General features: G+C 44.4%; 1 protein-coding gene across 3 annotated transcripts in view; it reads right to left on the bottom strand.

Moving 5' to 3' along the window:
• The window catches only part of AMBRA1 (autophagy and beclin 1 regulator 1), a 191,662-nt gene that overhangs the window by 34,040 nt on the left and 135,265 nt on the right, over positions 1–22,357 (bottom strand). For all 3 annotated transcript variants that reach the window (XM_045014742.1, XM_045014743.1, XM_045014744.1), the window contains 3 exons: positions 17,836–18,024; positions 17,218–17,372; positions 3,700–3,839 (listed from right to left, as the gene is read on the bottom strand). In XM_045014742.1, coding sequence (XP_044870677.1) covers positions 3,700–3,839; positions 17,218–17,372; positions 17,836–18,024 — 484 coding nt within the window. The remainder of the gene's footprint in view (positions 1–3,699; positions 3,840–17,217; positions 17,373–17,835; positions 18,025–22,357) is intronic.

Genomic DNA, 22,357 nt, shown 5'->3' with positions numbered 1-22,357 from the left:
TGCTGGTGCCTGGAGCCGGCCTTGTGCATTAGGTAGCTTCTGTAGCTAGAGAAAACATTCCTGTGCATTCTGCAAAGTCTGTGGCAAAAAAAGAGAAGCCCCGTAGTGTAGTGGTTATCATATTCACCTAACACGCGAAAGCCCTGTATGTAGTGGTTATCACATTCACCTAACATGCGAAACATCCCCGGTTTGAAAGCGGGCGGAAACAGGTCACTGTTCCTTTTTCTGATTCCCCCCCTGCATTTCTAGACTCAGAACAGACTCTGCTGTGAAATTTTACTTTGAATTATATCAATTATGAGTTAAATAATATGGAAGCTCTCTTTAAGTTATAGTCCCAGGTTCCTTACCCTTTCAGCTGCTCTGATACATTAACATTTTTGTTAGGGGTGGGGGAAAATTTTCATGAAGCCTTTTATAGGGACTAATGCTATTTAGGACTCTGAAATAATCTTAATGTGGCTCACAGAGTGCAATCCTTCATTCTGGATTTGTCATTCCACAAGTTGAACTGCTCCTTACTACCGTCCAGGCTTCATTAGGCATGGGAGCAAGGGGCAGGCTGGGGTAGGTGCGACCGCATGGTGCTACCGGCTGGGAGAGCAGCCTGAGGCAGAAGCCTCCAGCTCATATGATATTCCAGGCAGGACTGAATCTCCATGAGACTAAATTTAAAGAAGAGAATGACCTGGAGTCACTCCCATTCAGTGCTCAGAGAGGAGGATAGCCATGTCTGTCCAGGCACCCCGATCAACCTCACTGAGGTCTGCCAGCTGAGCGGGGCTGAGTGGGACCCTGGCTGGCAGGAGACGGTCTGGGGCTCCATCCGCTGGCCCCGCTCAGCCTGCTGCCTGCCTGGGATTCCGATCATCCAAACAGGCAGCGGGCTGAGCAAGTCTGGTGGACGGGACCCTGGAAAAAAGGTGCGAAACAATTGTCTGCTGTTGCTTTCACGGAAGGAGGGGGGATGGGGGGCTGATGACATGTACCCAAAATGACCCGCGACAAAGTTTTTGCCCCATCAGGCATTGGGAGCTTAATCCAGAATTCCAATGGGCGGCGGAGACTGCGGGAACTGTGGGGATAGCTACCCACAGTGCACCGCTCTGTAAGTCAAGGCTAGCCGCGGTACTGAGGATGCACTCCGCCGACTTAATGCGCTTAATGTGGACATATGCAATAGATTGTATAAAATCAAATTCTAAAAAGTTGACTTCTATAAAATCGACCTAATTTCGTAGTGTAGACATACCCTTAGATAGTAGGTCTCTGCCCCAAATGAACTATCAGTCTCCCTTCATCTGTTAGTACAGAGAGGACCAATGGTGCTGTGATAAATGAACAGGGGAGGGGTAGCTCCCTTTTATGGACACTCAGCCAGCCAGTTAGCTATAAAATCCCTCTTAGTAGCTGTTCTCTCCTTGCTTTACCTGTAAAGGGTTAAGAGTCACTGCGATGCATAGGTAAAAGGAAGTGAGTGGGCACCTGGCCAAAAGGGCCAATGGGAAGGCTAGAACTTTTTTAAATTAAAACAAGACTCCCCTTTTGTCTGTTTGTTGTTATTTTCCGGAGAGAGGGAACAGAGCAGCAATGCTTTGGGCCAGGTATGAAAAATCATCAGATCATACCTAGAAACTTACATATCTGGGGTTTCAAATGAGTAAGTAGATTAGGGAATGTCTAGAAAGATGTGATATGATTTCTCTCTTTTTTATTTCTTTATGGCTTGTGGACTCCTCTATGCTAACCCCAGGTGCTTTAGTTTTGCTTGTAACCTTTGGACCTCAAGAAACTATTCTTGATGCTTAATCCTTGTATTTGCTCTTTTTAAATCTAGCAATAGCCTGAGGTTCCAGATGTATTTTCTTTCTTTTTGTTTTAATAAAATTTACCTTTTTTAAGAACAGGATTGGATTTTTGTGTCCTAAGAGGTTCGTGCATATGTTGTTTAATTAGCTGATAGCAACAGCTGATTTCCTTTGTTTTCTTTCTCAGCTTTTCCCCGGATGTATGGAGTGAAAAATACAGTAAACAGTATATATATTAAAGCACATGAAAAGATGGGAGTTGCCTTACCAAGTGATTTTATTCTGGAATAATGACTCCACTTTGTGAGCACAGTACTTATTACAGAATTAAAATCACTCTCATTCCATAGTGGAGCCTCCATATGGGGAACTATTCTGGGGTAGTTTACTCCACAATAGCTAAACCAGTGAATCTCCCCATGTAGACAAGGCCTTAATGAAAGCTGAGATTAAGCAAGTAGTTTGAAAGAGGTGCTGGTATGCTGTACCACAGCATACTGGCTCAATTCAAGCTCTGGTTGAAGTTGGCTCTCTGCTGAATGAGTAATTATCAAAATAGTCTATATTGCCCTAATTCAATGAGTTTTATGCTGACCATATAACACTTTACAAGTACCACATGCTCAATCGCATGCAGAGCAGAAGGAAATTGCTTCCATGCTCTAGTATTCCAATTAACTCATCTGCTGCAGGATTTCAGCTGCACCTTCTACAGAAAGAAAGAGCAACTTCACTCCCCAGGAATCTCAGCAAGTGAAACATAACCCCAAACAAGGGCACAGTTCAGGGACCAAAGGCAGCTCAGCAACAGGAAATCACTAATGCAGAAATATATAAAGAAGTGTCCTGCATTTCAAAAGAAGCTACAAAGAACCAGGGGCGGCTCTAGGAATTTGGCCACCCCAAGCACGGCGGCATGCTGCAGGGGGCGCGCTGCCGGTCCCGCGGCTCCGGGGGACCTCTTGCAGACGTGCCTGCGGAGGGTGCGCTAGGAGGGCGGCAGGCAGCTCCGGCGGACCTTCCACAGTCATGCCTGCGGGAGGTCCACCGGAGCCGTGGGACCAGCGAACCCTCCGCAGTCATGCCTGCGGGAGGTCCGCTGGTCCCACGGCTCCGGTGGACCTCCCGCAGGCATGACTGCGGAAGGTCCACCGGAGCCGCCTGCCGCCCTGCCGGCAAAATGCCGCCCCAAGCGCGCGCTTGGTGCGCTGGGGTCTGGAGCCGGCCCTGCAAAGAACACATGGACTAGCCAGTGGAGGAAGGGATCTCAGCCATAACATTTAGTCCCTAAGTCCCCTTGATGAACCTCTCATACAACAAGAGAAGTGTGTCAGCACTCCACGACCAGGAACTCCCTTGCCTGTCATTATCTCTTCCTATGTTGTATAATTTCTAAATTAGATTGTGTCTACTTGCAAATCTATAAAGTGACATGCACACTTATGGTGCTGTATAAATAGTAAATAGAACTGCCAGACTGGATCAGACCAGTGGCCTTTCATGCTAGAGCCACAACAATTCACTGAATTGTTCTAACAGCCCATACAATATGTTCTGGTTAATATAATCTCACATTGAATATTCCAGGGAGATTCCAAGATGTCTGGGCATATATGAGAACTAGAGCATCTGGAAGGATTGTGAAGACTATAGCAGGCAGAAATAAGATATGTGAGATATTCCGTCCCCACTGTGCCTCACAGGTTTCATCATCAGGGCAGAAAGACTTACTTTCATTTTCAAAGACTGAAGTAAACTCTACAACTGCTAGAGTCAGACTCCTTGCCCCCTAACACAGCCCTATGTGAGGAGAAGCCACCCTGGCCTGATTCCCCATAAAAAGGAGAACGGTTAATGTCTCTCTCAGGTTCTAAGCCATGCCACTTACTCTGGTCGGCAAATCACCAGGTCTCCCTTGTTAGTGCCATATGCCAATCCCAGGCCTGGCTCAGGTAGCCAGCGAGCAGAGTTTATGCTGACGTGTCTCCTCTGGTCAGCAGGCATCGGGTACAGGACGTTGAAAACTCTCTGAAAAAAGCCACAGAAAAGGATTATTTGAAAGGGCAATAAAAATCAGGGTTGCCAAGGAGGCTCAAACACTTGAATCCCCTGTGGCAGCACAGCTGGGCAAGGATGTTAGTCACTTATTTGCAGGCTGTTCCAAGAAACAACTAACCTGTCAGTGAGAGTAAGCATCTGATAGAAACATACACATACATCCACAAATGTTTAACAGAGCACTCAGCAGATAGCTGTGGAGCAGGACAGCTGCTCCACCATCAGATCTTCACTTGGATAGTGGGCTACACAGCTGCAGAGTCCCTTCACTGGCACTAATTAATAAGAAAGCTGAGAGCTGATGGCATATTCACATCAAGCTGGATAGCAGCACAACTGGGAATATTCTGGCCCTTTATTAGCCCCACTTCCCATCTTCATGCTCTTACCATCACACAACTAGGGGAACTGTATCAGCCAGGAAATGTACAGGCTTCCACCAGCAATGGCCCAAACAGCTACATGCATGGCTTAGCTATTAAACAAACCTGAGCCCTGTCTACAAATGATACGGGATCTAATCCATGTTAATTGTTTCCTGAATTGCCTTTAGCAACTGCTTAACTTCCCCCTCCCAGGCTGCGGAGCGTTGAAAGAAATGCTGAGTCCAGAGTTTACAGAGGAGAGAGAGAACCACAGAAGTGACATACACCCTCTGAATTCAGTTTGCCTTCCACCACAGTCCCCTTCACCAAATTAATTTTGTTCCCTTAGCAATGCCCTAAGCTATGGCTTGCTCCATACCAAGCACCAGCTGCCTCTGCCTGCCACTCTCACTTGAGCCCAATACTGCAGGGCTCAGACTTGTGCTGATCTCCCTCAACTTTAAGTCGTAACAGCTCTGCAGAAGCCTGCAAACTCTCCATCTGTGCACTCAATCTCCTATGGGCCAGGATTTTACATGCCAACCACACTCCACATAGTCAGGAAATTTGGTAAACCTAGGAGAGGTTGAGACTATAAAACCACGGTGGGAGAAATGGAAAAGAGCAGCAATGTGCTGGTTTGGCCATTGGGGTAAGTGGGGGAAGCTGCTTCAGAACACTGGACCATCCAGGGCAGATTCCAGTAGGGGATTCTGAGCATCAGGGCTTCAGAGGGAGGACCAAGATGTACTTTCATTACGGAGGCTTAGGAGGGTTATGCAGGAAGCAAGTTAAAATGCTGACCTGGAGCAATCATAAGTGACATGCCAATTGTCTAGACTTTCCTCTCAAGAGGACTGGGGTCTAATCTGCTCTGAGTCACAAGTGAAATGTGTGTTCTCATTAGAATCACTAGTCAATTTTAGCTCATCAAAACCTCTACATAAGTTTGGCCAAACTGGCCAATCTTTGTTCAGAAGAGGCCCAGTAGCTGTTTGGTGGTGGGTCACAGGAGATGGGGAATACTGCCTGCAACAGTATGGGGATGCTGCAGGTTAGTACTGTGGTGCATTGTCACAGCTGTGGGGTCCTAGGCCTGGAATAGCAGCAGCTCAGGATCCAGGGGCAGCATGATCTGTTGATTAAGTTACTGGATTGGGACTCAGGAGATGTGGGTTCTACTCCGGTGCTACTGCTGACCTGCTGTGAGATGCTGGCCAAGTCACTTTACTTCTCTGTGGCTCCATTTCCTCTCCCACCCATGTCTATTTAGACTGTAAGATCTTTGAGGCAGGGACTATTTTAGTACGTGTTTATAGAATGCCTAGGTGCTGGGGGCCCTATCCTGGCAACTGACAGACAAATAAATAGATCAGCAGAGTTATGTGACACATTATTTCTAGGTACAGGCAACTTTCAATCTCTCCTCATAAAGGGTGACATTTAGAATAGCAAATGAGTCCTTTAGGATTTCTCTGAAAGATAGAGGCCAGTCACTATCTTTGCCCTTGGTGTCGCTTGGTAGTCAGTGGTGTTCACAGAAGCTCAGTGTCAGAGTGGAAAGAACAGGTCCCTGGTGTTTTGTTAAGTACTTTCCACAACCCCCCACTCTTCTAGTACGGCCACCCTGTTTTCTGCTCCTGCTTGACTTGCTAGCAAAAATCACATGCACACTAGTAGCACCAGTTGCCATGGAGACTGTGGTGCACTCTCCGAAATGGGAAGTGTGGATTTTGATGGATCAGGGAGGAGAAAGTGGCTTATAATAGCAAAGAGCATTACATTTGGAAAACGATAAACATTTGAAATGTCACAGAAAAGCCACAAGGGGATTCTGTTGCACACCTATTTTTCCACAAGTCACAGAGTAAACAGTCTCCCTCTCTTCCTAGAGAGCTGCCTCCTCCTGAGGAATCACAGTTGGTGAAACTGGTTTTCTGAACTAGCCTCTGACCGTCATCAAAGGAATGGAACCCATTTGTTCAGCTGTGGCCCTGCACACTCAGTGATCGGGTGCTTGGAGGCCCGTGGCTAGTTAACTACAGTTTGAAGTCCAGGTCTCTCTCAGTAAGGGGCACCCAGTGGAATGTGATGGCAAGTGCCCAGCTCTGCCATGCTGTGAAACTGATAGCTAAAGGTGGAATCTCAAAGGTAAGAACAGTTGGAAATTCTCCCTAGTGACACCTGCTTCATTCAACCCACTTCTCCATTCACTTCTAAATAGCCAGTAGTTCCAAAGAGTTCCCTTCCCCTGCTGCTTCCCACATCCTTCACTAATGGGACAATGCCATGCAGTTTTAAGAGGTGATGACATCTATGCGTGTGGTAATTAACAGATACAAGGAGAGAGAGAACAGCTGCACTGGCATAATCACCACTCACAGCAGTAACCAGGCCTCAGCTAATCAGTCTGATGCAGTCATACAGATGAGCTGCTGCAACCGTATCCATTAATAAGACCTTCCACCCACACACAGAGACAATACCAGAGCCCTTTCACATGCGCAGATGGCCTAGCCCAGAGGACACTCAGAAAGCTACCAGGCACACCCTTCTCCCCTAAACAAGGACCAGATCCTGTTTCTTTCCGTCTCACTGCAACACTAACCATCTTCTGAAAAGTTAATGAAATACTTCAACCAGACAAGCATGCCAGCTAGAAAATTCACTAAGGAGGGCCAGACACCAACCTCTGGGAAAGGTGCTTTTCCAGCTCTCTACTTGTAGGTACAGTATTCGTAAGATCAGAGAAGCCACTTAATGTTCACTCTTCTCCACTTCAGCCAAAAGGTTATGGGACCAGCTGTACTTTCTCCACGTATTCCAGACTTGGAGAGGTGAGAACTTCATTTAACTTGGGCACCAGTTTCACCTATGCAATTGCAATGACATTTCCAGCAGGAATGGCACATTTTCAAGTTCTACCACCTACTGGCCAGCAGAGTGTCATTTATTACCACATTCAAGCACACTCTAGTGTAATTGGGTTACTGACTCAACATTCCATGACCAGGGATATTCCTAAACCCGGACGCCTCACTATCTCAGTAAGTTACCCACTGTCCACTCCATGTTTCTCTTGTTATTAAACCAGTGTCTGGGTATGAGATCCTGAAGAATTTTGATTCTAGTGCTGGGAAATTTCAGAGAATGGGAGTCTGGGAAGCTGCCGAGCAAATCCTTAAGAGCATGTCTTTGAGGCCTTGAACCCAACAGGTGATGCAAAAGTAACATATAATTTCCCTCTTCAGCTGGAACATGACCACCCAAGAAAAGGGGCATGCTACAGTCAGTCAGAAAATGCCTTTTCATCAAGTAAGAGATGTGCTTCCAGAAAACATTTTACTGTGGGCAGGTCACTGAATCTCAGGGATGTGTGAAAGACTCTAAACCCAAAGGACCAGAGGAAGAGGGGGTGTCACCAAATCCAGGACTGTCAAAAGGGAAAGTGATTTTCTCTAGACACATCCCAGCAGTGTCTAGCTAAGTTCTTATAGCATCATACATGAACGGTATCAAAGAAAAGCAATTTCTGCTAAAGAGAGGATAATACACACGACCCTTTCCATTTTACATCCCTGCATTTGAAGGGTGGGAAGAGACCCAGCTGAGTCATTTGTTACTGTGCTTTCACATGTCTCACAAAGATTATCTTTCAAGCAGCCACTTACAACTTGGGCGCAGGTTGGGGGAGGGTATCTATTTTGTTCTCCTTGAACACAGAAGCTGTGTGCATATAAAGATCATTCACAAAAAAACAGGCACACTCCCATCACCCCACAGCCACCTTCAAGGCTAATCAAGGAGCATCTTTGTAGAGCGATTTGTTCAGGACATAGGGATTTGAGGAGGGAGGGGTATAAAGCTGTGGGGATACAGGTAAACAGAGATCCAATACCCAGAAATGTTCTGCATATGTTACGCTGGAGAACATGAAGGCTGCCAAACTCTGCTGCTGCTTGCCCTCCATCTCAGCAGTGCTGGAGCATCATCACTGTGGCACCTGTCATATCCAATGTTTGGGCATTAAGCGAAATATTTATTTATGGCAGGAAGCCAGGAAAGGCTTCATGACTATCAGCAGCCTCAAGGAATCTTTCCTGATGATTCCTTCCAAGCTATCAAGCTGCTGTACATGGGTGGGATTGAGAGCGCTTAGGGCACAGTGTGCACACAGAATTATGGTGCTAATTTGGTCTCACTCCAGGGGATGAGGACTTTTTATTTTTCTTCAAATAGCTACTTCTGCAAAGTGTTACTTATCCACCTAGTGCTGCTCCTCCACCTGCCCTATCCTAAGGTAACGGCTGCTACCTAACAATGTCGTTTAAATTCCACCTTCCCCCGGCATTTAAGAGGGCTGCCAATGAGAAGAGTTGGAAAGGAAACTCCCATGCCTGGGATATTGCTCACACCAAGAAGGCAGCAGGCTGCCCTCAAGCTTATGCTACAATTTCCAGCAGACACTGCTGCTGCAGCTGCCACTGCCCCAGTCCCAGCAACATCACATCTCAGGCGCCACGCCAATGACAAAAGCATCTGACCAACGGCTTCCCAGCTCTGAAGGAAGGGCTAGAAAGCAGAGGGAGATTCCTGTATCCTTGGCGGGGTGGGGGAAACATTCCCTTTCCTACAGTAGGCACCGAGGAAAGAAAAGCATGTTTTGAAGTTGGAGAAGAGCAGAAAGCAGCTATAGGCTGTGCTGAAGACACAGGCAGCCAGTGAAACTGCTCTTGCTTTTCTTCATTTTTAAATTTAATAGAGAGGCATTTCTGCTCTCGATGAGGCGCTTTTCCTTTGTGAGATGCTGATAAATCTCAGTCTGTTACCTTTACTTAGCCCCAGCAGCAAATGAGGCTGCTAGATCAGTCTTGATAAGAGGGACTGCATGAATAAAAAAAAGGTTCAGACATCAGAAAAGAGCTGGAGTATAGGAAGCCATGGAAATGGATCAGAGCCTAAGAATGGTAAGTGCCTTGAGAGTATCAACCTTGTTTAAGGAGGCATATTTCTAAGGGAGTCTACTGAGCAAACAGCATTAGAAAGAAGGAAGTCAATGGGGACCCGATGCTGAGCGACAGCTGATCTTTAAGTTCAAGACTGAAAGCACTCCACCCTACGGTGGCAGAGAGCCATTAAGCTTCACCTGTAGGTCCCTGAGGAGGAACTGTGCTCTTCTTCAAGCTTATGGGTTAACAAACTGTGCAAGTGTGAAGGCTCTTGGGCTCACTCTGGAGGTCTGCCAATCATCGTACCCTCCTTTCTCCCTGGGCTTTTCCATGCCTCTTCATTTCAGTGATTGACACTCTGCACGCAGGCCTTGAGTATCTCCTTGTGTGGCCACACCTTATACTGGCAAAACTGCACTTTTGTCAGTATAGGTTCCCCCAAGTGAAATAACCTGTACTGACAAAAGCACAGTTTTGCTGGCATAACTGTGCCTACTCTAGAGGCTTTTGCTGGAACAGCTATGTTGGTCAGAGATCATAGCTTAGTCGGGGGTGTGATGAGGTATGTCCACAGAAGTTTGTAGCACAGACCTGGCCTTAAGAGCAGAATGAAATAGACAGACAGACATGGCCCTATCCAATTGGAGCTCATTCCAAGGCCAAATTCACATACATCCTGCCCTGGCTAATAGATCAGAGCCTTTTTCGTTATTTATACAATGTCCACGTTTGCAGAGTGCTTTTCAGAAACAAATAGGGAGCGTGTCAATACCTGGCAACGAGGGAGAGGACAACTTGGGGCAAGATAAAGGAAAAGTAATGTGATCTGGGCTCTGTATTTTGCAATTCCTCAGCTGTAGAATTTCCTCCTTGCTGCTCTGGAATCTCAGCTTGCATTTAAAAAAAATATCTTAGCTCTTTCATTGCAAACACTACAGTGAAAGTATGAACTGTATATAACTGATGCAATATTTTCTTGCTCCGTTGATCTCAGAAGGGTGTTAACTTGGAAATCTAAAAGTGACTATTTCAATGTCAAGATTAACTATTACTTTAGCAGAATAACTCCCCACATATGCTTATCCTACATCCCAAACTGCTTCCCATTCTTCTTCAGATGCTGCAAGCCCCATGTGTCCCTCACTAGTTGCCAGGATCTACAGCTTCAGCACCATCTTCTATGGATGCAGTTAATACAAAAATCTGTGGCATACTGACAGCTGAAAATGTATGTACATTGTAAAGCCAACAACGTATCAGTGGAACTATAGTCTTCCTGTGCTGATTGTCATTCATTTCCACATTTATTCAGACCACAACCTCCTATTTTTGAAGTGGCAATGAAGTTGTTAATTTCAGTATGCTGCGGGGCTGTGCCAGAACCTTCCAACAGTCTTGTAGCAGAGTTTAGGTTTAGCTTGCCATGGAGCACAAAGGGCCTCAAGTGCATATGAACACGATGACTGGGTTTAGGTCGAGTTATTGGTGGTTCAATAACGCATATATTTTATATATAAACACTGTGATCAATGCGCCTTTTGCAAGCAAGGATTTTTGGCAAATCTTTCTAGGGGTTTCCAGTTTGGTAAGAATTTCCCTAAATTAAAGGCACAAATCGGAGGCTAGTTATGTCCCTGAATCTTTCACGACACATCTTGCCCCTTCTTTCGTTGGTTCACCCCTGCTCAGATAGGTTAGTCTGTGCCCTTTCCTGCAATTCACCACTGTCAACTCAATAAACGTTTCTTCCCACTAGTCATAATGGGATAAATCAATCGGTTCTTGCCCATCTTTTTGGGTCTCTTGGAATTGATGCGTCTCACCCTAAATTTTGCCATGTGCAACAAGACAGTTTTTTTGAACTGTGTTCATTTTCCCCAGATGTGACAGGATCACATGTTTTCTAAGTTTATTTTTCACTCTACAGATACAACAAATTAATATGTTGCCTTCGTATTCCATTTAGTCTCCAACTCCAACAGAGCTGAAGAAGATCCTAGTTTCTCCTTTCAGGATACACTGATTCAACTGGGACCTAACTCCCTGACTCCTACTGTGGACAGACTATGAACAAGGATACCTGACCCATCTCCTGAAACGGATGAGCAAGACATGAGGCCGTGGGGGAAAGAGAAACTCTACACAAAGATAAAACACTGCCACTTTCTTACTCATTGCTCTTGATCATGTAGCTTATTGTCATCCCTTAGACCAGTGCAGGTCTCATAGAACAGAATATCAGGGTTGGAAGGGACCTCAGGAGATCATCTAGTCCAACCCCCTGCTCAAAGCAGGGCTAATCCCCAGGCAGATTTTTGCCCCAGATCCCTAAATGGCGGCCTCAAGGATTGAACTCACAACCCTGGATTTAGCAGGCCAATGCTCAAACCACTGAGCTATCCCTCCCCCTCATTAGAGCACACCCAACTCTTCCTTTCTTCAGGAGAGTTCTTGGTGTTGTAGCCTGGTATTCCATCTCAAGAAGCCTATTGTGACATAATTGCCTAGGAAGCTTCTTTTAATAATCAACTAGCAGATGGGTTGAAGAAAATTAACAAGGACTGAATCTTAGGAAGGCGTTAATCATCTCAGGCAAAAATGCCACCTCTCGCTCAGCAAAATAATGCTCTTTCAGCAAAGTGCCTCATTACTTTCCTTCATTTCCCGCTAGTTTCTCCCAAAGGCCATAAAAAGGGCAAAGAAACTCAATGCCTCAAAAACCAGAGGGTACTGTCCAGTACTAGATCTGAATCCAAGAATAGAGGAAGCAACAAATAGAACTAAGCAAACAGGCGCTGTCCTTTAGAGGAGAAGCAGATAAAAGGACAGAAGCAGCAGGCATGTTGAAAAATGGGCCGTCAGCATAAGAGAAGGCAGATAAATGTATGTCAGTGCAGATATGAATGCTGTACAAACAAGACTGTGCCCTAAGCTACTGCTGATCTCTAGCAAATTACTCTGACATCTGCCAATGGTGCAACAATCTAGCAAAATTATGGCCATTTTTATGGCAAAAAATGGATGATCCTCTGCTAATTTTTAGCCTTAATTCAACCAGTGAACCAAAAACAGTACCTTTGAGTTGCCTGTTAAATGTCATGCTGAGAGAATGAAAGCAAAATTTACAGTATCGTAAAGTGACAATGACAAAAGCAAAGGATTCACATACAGCTGCCACTCCATCCTGCTCTCAGCCTGTTGGGCACTCAGTGGAACAATAAATGAGATCAAGTGTCAATAATATGCTGATGAAACAGCTATCCGTGTCCTCATCTGGATCCGAAGATGCTGTCAGCCAGCTGCCTAAATGTCTGAAATGAATAAACAACTAGAGGAAACAGTTGTCTTAAACCTAACCTAAGATAGATAAGAGGAAACACTCTGAAAAATCTTTAAGAAATCATGACCAACCCCTCAATCAACAGTCAAACTGGTGCAAATCTTGAAGTCACACTCTGTTCAGCGTTATGCTTGGGTGAGCAGGTTCCAGATATATATTTCTCCATCTCTGATTGACAAGATTACTGCACCGAACTCCTCAGGCACAAGACCACAGTGATGCTTGGCTTTATTACTTCAAGGCTGGGATACCACAATGCTCCCTATGTGAGGCTGACAGAACCAACTGCAGATTGTGTCTACTATAGAGTGCAAGAGCTCATCCTGCCCTCACCTGAACACGCAGACTGGATCATATCACTCTGGTGGTCTGTGCTGGTTCCTTGTTCAGTATCAATCCAATTTAAGGTGCTGGTTCTCATCTTCAAGGTCCTTACCGGTTAGTGGCTGACTATCTTAGATACCCTATTTCTTTCTTCAGCACACAATGGGCATGATAAAACTGACATTCCTACTGGGATGAGACACATTTAATTATTGTATTTGGTGTCTAATACCATAATTGGTGCACTAGAAACAGATCTTGCAGGAGTTTCCAGACCACTGAAATACCTGCTCTGGAGTTTTGGACTTTACTGGCTTTTGTACAGGTGTGGGCCACAGTGGACAGAGCAAAATATTTACAGCACATGATCTTCCCATCAGAGAATGCACCTCTTACTCTTACAGTTTGCCAGCCATAGACAACACAGCTCTGACACACATTATACTTAACTTCACACCTCTGCTATTCAATTTCTGTGCCCGCGCTCTTTACCAGTGCACCTCTGTCAATTCACCTCAATCCTGACCGGCACAACTCCACTCAGTCTCTCCCAAATATTAAACCCAGGCTCACTGTAAACAGAAGCATGGACACTGCAATGTAATCTACACAGGCTGCATGTTAAAGCAATTCACGAATGTGGTACTTTGATATGGAATACATTACTCCTGGGTTCCACAAACTATGCTGGATGATAGTTGGCTTTTAGGTGCAATTTAAGATGTTGGCTTTCGTTTATGAATCCATAATGAGTTGGATCCTGATAACCTTAGTCTCCTCTCCTCCCATTTGATACTGTGGTTGTTGAGATCATCTGAGGCAACAGAACCAACATCCCTAGCTTAATTGTGAGAGGGATGAAGGCTTGGAGCTTCTGTTGGAACCGGCAGGGGGCAGAACTGTAGAATTCTATTCCCCTGTTAGCTTGCAAAAGCTGGAATCTGATTAACTTCAGGTCAAGTTGCAAGGCTTACTTGTTCTCCCAGGCTTTTCCAGTGTTGGGGTGGAGAGTATCTGCATAAGGTGACGGGAGAGCTTTCTGAGGGATTCAATAGAATTTGGAGTGCTGTTTCTCTTGGACTTTGGTCTCAGGAGTTATTAAAATAATGTAAAATTAGAACATGTGCCCAGGGCATTGGTTTAGAGAGTATGGCTGTGATTTTTAAACAGAATAAAAGTAAATGTTAAACATTATTTCCTTTGTCACAAACTCTGTCAGCACACTGGCAATATGGATGATTACTGATTCTTTATCTGTAATGTACTTGTTTTAAATTACAAAGCAAAGAATAGAAGCTTTAATGGGTGCTTATTTAAAAAATACTTTTTCTATTACACACTTGCCAAGCTGCCAACAATCTTTTACCCAACTGAATATGAATACAGCAGCCACTAGTTAGCACCGAGTGTGCTATGACTATTATAAAACATCTTAATTGAGGCCGTGGTTTTATTTTACATGCTCTCAGAAGCAGATACAGAGCAATATAATAGCCTTATTGCAAATCCCAAAGATAACTTGTAAAAATGAGTCAACAATTCATAAAACTAGATGATGAGATAAACATTTAAAAAAAATAAACGGCAGTTTTATTGCGCCTCCCATTTATTTTGTAGATCTTGGACTGATTACAAAGAAAGTGCATGGCAGAAGGCGATAAATGCAGCACTGCTCAACTGTAGTGCAGCATTTGTCATACTGCCACATGAAATCTTGCTTGCAAAATTCATTCAAATTGATCTGGACATAGACACTGTCATATTGACTGAAAACTGACTGAAAGACTAAAGCATTGTGATTAACAGGCAAGGTCAGGAAAGAGGCATTTAGTGGGGCCACAGAGAATGGGGTTAGGTCCTGCTATGTTTAACACCTTCATTAATGATCTGGGAAATGGAAAAAACAGATTATTAGTGAAATTAGCAGATTCTGTTAAAATGAAAGCAGCAGCAAACATTAGTGCAGAAAAAAAGCCCACAAAAAAGGCCCTATGGGTTAAAAACACAGGCAGGAAATAACATGAAATTCAACCTGGATAAATAAACTAATCCAACCGGGGAAAATAATCCAAAACAGAGATATTCAGATGGAGGAAGAGAACTGGGGAGCAGTAATGCTGAGAGTGAACAGCAAATGGGATAGGACTTTGCAATGCAGTAGAGTGGGGAAAACAAAACAAAACAAATGTCAATTTTGGATTGCATCTATTAAGCCTAACATTCCAGAGAAAGGAGGAAATATCTTTATATGGTTCTTGTGAGACCATACCTAGCACATTACATACACTCAAATACTAGAAAGACATTGACATGTGGAGAGAATTCATAAGAGCAAGAAAAGTAAGTATGAGGCTGGAGGATTAAGTTACAAGGAAAGATTAAGGGAATAATTTATTGCTTTGCTAAACAATGACTAAGAGCAGGAGAAAATAAGTGTCTACAAGTACTTGAAGGGTGTAAACACCAAGGAGGGAGAAGACATGTTTAAAACTAGTTCAAGGGGATACAAATTGGAGGAATGGAATTGAAAAGGAAAACAGATTGACTATTAGGCAATATTTCTTAATAGTCAGAATTAGTTGGCTGAGGAACAGTCCCCACAGAAAGGGAGGGAAGCCCCATCTATTGGTATTTTATAGCCTATCTAGCGAATAGGCTTAAGGAACAATCCTTGCCTGGCTCTTTGTAGGAATGGATGAGATGTGAAGAGGACTATTCCACCTTTAACTTTTATGATGTGGTACAAGAGGACCCTACGAAGTGACACACCCATCTATGGCAGTGAAACTTGGGTAGGTCAGAGGGATCCTCAAACAGCTGAAGATGGAAAACATTTTAGTACCAGTGAAGTGCAGTCATCACACTACACACTGCTGCTGATCACATCCATATTCAGGTCTCTACCCCAACTAACCATTAGATGATCTATGCTGGGATGTCCCTCTCTCTGCAGTTTGGAGACTGACCACAGAGTTAGGAAGCAGAGCCAAGCAATTTATCCCAATAGAGAGGCGGAGTGTCTCCCCTGCATTCTTACAGAGGGATGTCTCAGAGCAACTCTCTCACTCTGGGAAAGCACTGCCAAAATCAGAGATAACATTCAGAGGAAAATGCTATTTGTGGCTTTGTAGCATCGGTCACGGAACAGCATTATGGAAGCTATTCCACTGTGTAAAGCTACCACCATTCAAAATGAAAAGGTTCAAAACCTTGGCCAGTCAGGCATACACACTAATCCACATTGCTTTGCAGCCAAAGCTCACTACTTGGGACACCTACCTGGTAATTATTGATTAAAAAAAAAAAAAAAAAAGACACGCATTAACCATAGGCATATTTCAGAGATGTAAAGATGCAGTGTGGTGCTTCTGCGGTAATAGAAAATGCCATGACACTGTCCTCAAGTGTATAGGAATTAACTCCAGTATCCCGTCCAGATTTAAATTCTGATTATTATATCATTCTGCCTCCTTAGCATCCTTCGGCAGTTTCAACTAGGCATGGTTTTCATCCTCACTGCCTAACTTAAATGTTGTGTAGCACTGCTATTGAACAGCTGCCATGTTTTACAGCAGAAGTGGTTACATTTCAGAGGTGGTTGATGGGATTCACTGTGCACATTTTGTTAAGTTTGCCCATTGTTTTGGGAGGAGATAAACGGACTCTACAAATATCAGACTTACAGGGTTGATATCTTCCACAGAGCACAAGCACAAACCCTCACTCACCCCTAAAACATCAGCTCATCCACACCAACTCAAGCACTTGTGTTAAGCTAGATAGCAAACATCCACTCAGAGTGCAGCAAGAGTGCATTTATTTGATATATGCATTGCACTGATGTGGTAAGCATCATGCTCAGCCTTCAGACGGGATACTAAACTGAACTCTCGTCCTTTCCCAATCACTGGTGGCTGCTCTCCAGGTAGAAGTTAGACACTTTTCAAACACAGTTGACAAATAATCCCAATACCCCAGCAGAGAGACTCCTTCAACTCCTTAGTGAAACCAATTCTAACACCCCAGGCTGGGTGCAAGATATTTATAAGCACGCCATGGCTGCCACACATGCTGACCCGGCAGTAGTAATGTTCATATTTGGGATGCTGCAAGTATGGGGCATGCTACAGACACAAAACTGCTGCATGGTTGATGTCAGGCTTCAAGCCATAGTAAACTTTCACAAATCTGTTCCATTTAGGTCCATTACTGTGGTATGCAAGTACCTAGTAGATTTTTAATCACTCAATGGGATGGGAACTTTTGACCCGTAGCCTCATAAGCCAGCAACCACAGCATTGAGCCACAGAGCCAGCTAAACAAGACACCAACACAGAAACAAAGCGCTGTAGGAGCAGACGAATACTCACCCTCATGGATGTTTCTCCACCATGTGGCTGCTGCAGCCTGAAGACCTGAGCCACCATGTGTTCTGTGGAAGGGTGCAGCAGGATGCGCCGGGAAGCCAGTCCCACCATCACGTACCTGCCCATTGGAGACAGACTCACGGAAATAGCATTGGGGCCTAGGGATAGAACATAACAGGTGACATTTCCCTTGAGGGATTGCAGAGCCACTGGCCCTTGTCCTCATTAATTGTCTACTCCCTCATCTGCCTTATAATCCACTATGTAATGAGCTCATGCTGCAGTGTCCACTGAACTAGGAGAGCCCTACCAATGCCAGTTAGAACTCTGCAAGGAGATTTCTCACAGCAGTGCCCTCCCATTAGCAACTAGGATTCCACTACGTAGTGCAACGTCTTCACAGCAGTGCTCTCATCATCAGCCAGGACTTCACCAACAGGAGCTTCACCATAGCGGTGCCACATCATTGCCTGGTCAGATCATCAATTATGTGATCTTCCTTAGAGCAGTGACATGCTACTTCATTGTGATCTTCAGATCAGGCCATTTCAATGCCAAGAGTATGCTCCTGAAGTAACAGTCCTGAGACCTCTCCCATTCCATTCCCCAATGCATTCTTACCAAATCTTTTTGTGTATAGCATCTCGCCCAGGTTGTGAGGTGCCAGAGAATACACAGCCAGTATGCCTTCATCAGGAAAGCCCCGCTGACTGCTGGGAATGAAGGCTGCCAGGAGCTGTCCATCTGCAGAGATATCGCAGCTAGCATCATTGTAAATCTTGCAGTTCTGAACAAGCACATTCACAGAAGCTGCAAAGGAAAAGGAAAGAAAGGAACAGGGGTTAAAGAAGTAAAGTTGTAGTTGGGAAGAACTGAGGCTCAAGCCTAGCGCCAGAGATAGGGATCTTCCATGCAAAAGGGTTACAGATTTTTGGTCTCCTTAAAAAGGTCCCACAGTATTTACAGCCCTACTGCAATACAATCTATTCCAAAACGGAGAACAGACATTTTGAGGAATCTGCAGCCTTAAGCAGAGAGCCAAGGACGATTACATGCTATCAAACCACCTTCTTCATCCTTAGACCACACTTTGCTAAAGATGGCATAGTTTAGAACAGGAGTTTAGAACTGTGGACCTTTGAACACTTGAGGTCCACAGAGAGGTGGCTGTTCACAGAGTCTTTGTTTCCAGCTGCTGAAAAGGCATGTATTGTCTTTAACCACTCTCTTGATATTTTTCCCATGTTAGCAACTGCTGTAGTTGCCACAGTGATTTTTGTGTTTATGAATGGGAGACGAGTAGGGGACCCAGACAATGGATTCTGAAAAGAGATGTCAATGAGAATCTGCCTGCTAATCTGTAGTGTATGCTGAAAATCTAAGAGTCATTATTTTAGGGTAATTAGAATACATATGGCAAACCAGGAGTCAAACACACAGACATCTTGAAAGAGCTCAGAACTCAACAGAGTTGCCAGCCTAAAGCTATATTCCCTTTACTTGCTCCAGTAAACAGGAGAGAAAGGGTAAACACTCCTCACGCCAGATAAGAAAGTCCACTTTTGGTGTGAGCATGCCAAATCCATCCTAGATATGGCTAGCAAGAAAGGGCAGTTTTCGCTGGCAGAGTATTCTCCTCTGGCCAGCCCAAACACCTCATCTCCAACCCATCATTCAACTTCTCCAAAGCAAAAAATAAAACAGAAAAAGTGCATTGTATGCTATTGTATTTGAGAAACAGTTCAAGATAGACGAGGCAGCATGGTCTAGTGGACAAGACACTGCACTGGGAGTCAGGAGCCCAGGGGTCTGCTCCTGACTTGATGTGTAAATTTGTGCTACTCACTTCCCCTCCACTGTGCCTGTATAGCCTCCCACCATAACCATTTGTCTGTCTTGTATATTTTGGTTGATGGCTCTAGGCACTAAAGTAACAACAGATTATTGTAATGCATACTCAAGGGGCAGAGAGAAGTTTACCCATGCAGCTTAAACATTAGCACTTCGGGATTTCTGAGGTTTAACTGTGCAATATTCTCAATAAGGTCTGGGCCAGAATTGCATAGGCTCTTTTTACAAAGAAAATTAAGAACCACCTTCACTTTCCAGGACTTTGAAACTCAGTGGATTACAAAGCATTTGCAATATCAGTGTGTTTAAACTCCATGCTGTGGAACTGTTTTTATAAAAAGCAATGGAACATGCTGTTCCACACACCTTAGCTGAAGGCACTCATGGGTGCCGCCTCAACTTACAAAGCGCACGCGGCCTTCCCACAACCTCTTCAGACCTTACATAGTCTGCAGGAGGACTCAATATATTTGGCTACAACTACACATAGGTGCACCAAATGCTCTCTCAGCTGGGCAACCAATGAGTTTAGTAAAAAAAAATCTGCTGGGCATGCATGCTATGTAATTTTGAAAGGCCCAAACTCAAGCCCAATTTTCTCTGTTCCTAAGATATTTTTTTCTGAAGGCTAGTCCCTGCCCAATTCCAAATTTCAACTCCTGCTATTTCATCTAAAAAACTGATCAAAAATAGTTACAAGAATTAAGAATAGACAAATTAATTCCACTTCCCACAAAAAATACTCTTCTTGTACTTAAAACAGCTGAACCATTTTGCTCAACCTTGGATGACACCAAGTATGGTGAGTTTAGCTTAACAAAGAGAAGGTTCAGGGGTGACAATCACAGTCTATATGTATAAACCTGGGGACAAATATTTGGCTCTTCAATCTAGCAGAGGAAGGCATAACACGATCCAGTGGCTGGAAGCTGAAGCTAGACAAATTCAGACTGGAAATAGGGTGTTAATTTTTAATGATGAGAGTAATTAACCATTGGAACGGTGGATTCTCCAACACTGACAATTTTTAAATCAAGATTGGATTTTTATTTTTTTTTAAGCTCTGCTGTAGGAATTATTTTGGGAAAGTTCTATGGCCTGTGTTATATAGGAGGACAACCTAGAATAGATGATCACAACAGTCACTTTTGCCCTTGGAATCTAGGAATTTCATGCCATAAAAGTGAAAGTGTCAGAATATGATGATACTGAAAACAAGGGGTTCCAACAGAAACTGGTAAACAACCATAACTAACTATAGAGGTCTGCTTCTGTAAAATATCTCCATAAATGTACAGAGCACTACAAAATATATACAGTTGCGCAAAAGAGGACAAAACACCAATTCCAGGGAGCTTACAGTCTAAAGATGCATGAGTGGATACAGTACAGAACAGAATGGCTAGAGATCATTCCATCTGGAATGCTTTGCACAATTCAGAAGTTTGCAGGAGGAAAAGAAATGGCAATTTACAAACTAGCCTGAGACAGTGCCAGTTTGAGGTGATATTAGAAAATAAAGTATGAGCCTGGTGGTTGTATCAGTCCATAAGAGGAGAGCAGGGCAAGGGAGTAGACACAAAGCAGCAGCACACATTATATGGAGTATCTGATGAGACATCTGCAGAGCATTGTTCCTTTTTAAATTTGCTGCATATAGTGAAGCCCTCTTAGCAAGACAGATTGTTAGCTTCCTTGCCAGAAGTGAGCCATCTACCCAACTTGATGTGCGCTTGGAATATGAGAACATCACAGATGCCAGCTGCACTTTACATGGAGAGCATCCTGCATTTCAATCTTTTAAGATCTTATTCACACTGACTTTGTGAAGGTGCTTCTCTTGCCCAGTTTACATATGGTCAGGGCAGAGGTAGCACTGCCATTTAGGGTTGAGAGATGCCAGGTTGCCAGGAAGGAAAAAGTCTTGACTCAAGAAGTGGGGATCTCAGCTACCATCAGCAGGTTTTTGGTACAAGTAGTTACTCTCAAAGAACAGGGATTTCAGGACTTTCCAAGTCATGGCGGGTGGAGCTCTCTATACACCTTACAAGATTCTAGGTAGTTACTCTTTGGGACCTGCTCTATAGGAACAGCCAGTACAGATGATTTTAGAAAAAAGTTTGCTATTTCAGTAAAAATCATCGTGACAAGGCTGCCCTTTCATCTCCTGTTTTCTTTCACATTGTTAATGCAGCCACTGTGCTGACAGAACAGATCAAAAGAGACATCAGACAACAAATTAAGCTGTTGTGCCAACTTGGAGTGCATTACACCTACAGCACAATTATGCTCAGAACCAAGGAAGGCTTGGAATGCCAGCACGAGAAGCGTTCTGTTTGCTATGGGTATCTCAGGAAATAGCAGTGGCCAGAATACTCTGCACATTCCCAGCTGCCCTCAGTGTTCATCTTCCTCATGGGCTGCTTCATGGGCTATATATTGTTTCTCAAAGACTTTATTTATTATAATTTCTCATGCCGCACGCTGGTGTGGGAGAGGGCTTACAAATCAGTGGGTACTGATCATCTCCCATCTTGAGACATGGCCAATGTTACATAGGAGAATAGATTTCTGGCTTGTGACTAAGTGAGGTGGAACAAGACCAGTTTGCCCAAAGTAGTTAGAAATCAAAATACTGAGCACTCAGCAGCATAAGACGACAGACTATATTTAAAAGGGTGATGAGCAAGAGATTTATGCTTAAAGTTTCACCTACTTTCATTTATATAATCTGGAGAGGAGAAAATTCAAAATTTGCTAATCAATTTACTGTACATCATTACCTTGTTGCTGAGAAAAAATAAGCAACACTCACTACAAGAAAACACAACAAATGGGCAGTGTTGGCTCTGCTTCTGCCACCAAACCAACTTCCCAGTCCACTGCTGACATGGTGACTATCATTAAGGATATGTTTTAGTCACGGAGGTCACAGACTGTGTGACGTTAACGGACCTCCATGACTTCTTCAGCTTCAGCCCCCACCACAGCAGCTGCAGCTGGGGCTGGAGCTGCCAGCAGCAGGGGCTAGAGTGGTCTCTTCCTCTCCCCCACAGCCAGAGCTGTCCAGGGCCAGAGCTAAACCATCACCTGCCCCCATGGGCACAGCTGACCGCAGCCAGGGATGGAGCTGTCCCCCCACCATCACGTTCAGAGCTGTCAGCAGCTGCAGCCAGAGCTGCACCACCACCCCAGCAACCGGAGCTGTCATCCCACTCCCCTCCCCGCCCCCCAGTAAACACGGCTGAAGCTGTCCTCCCCTACTCCAGAGGCCGCAACTGGGGCTTGGGCT

Source organism: Mauremys mutica, chromosome 4 (assembly GCF_020497125.1).
Source record: "Mauremys mutica isolate MM-2020 ecotype Southern chromosome 4, ASM2049712v1, whole genome shotgun sequence".
Taxonomy (NCBI): Eukaryota; Metazoa; Chordata; order Testudines; family Geoemydidae; genus Mauremys; species Mauremys mutica.
Note: the sequence above shows the minus strand (reverse complement) of the source record. Positions and strands in the feature narration are given on the sequence as shown.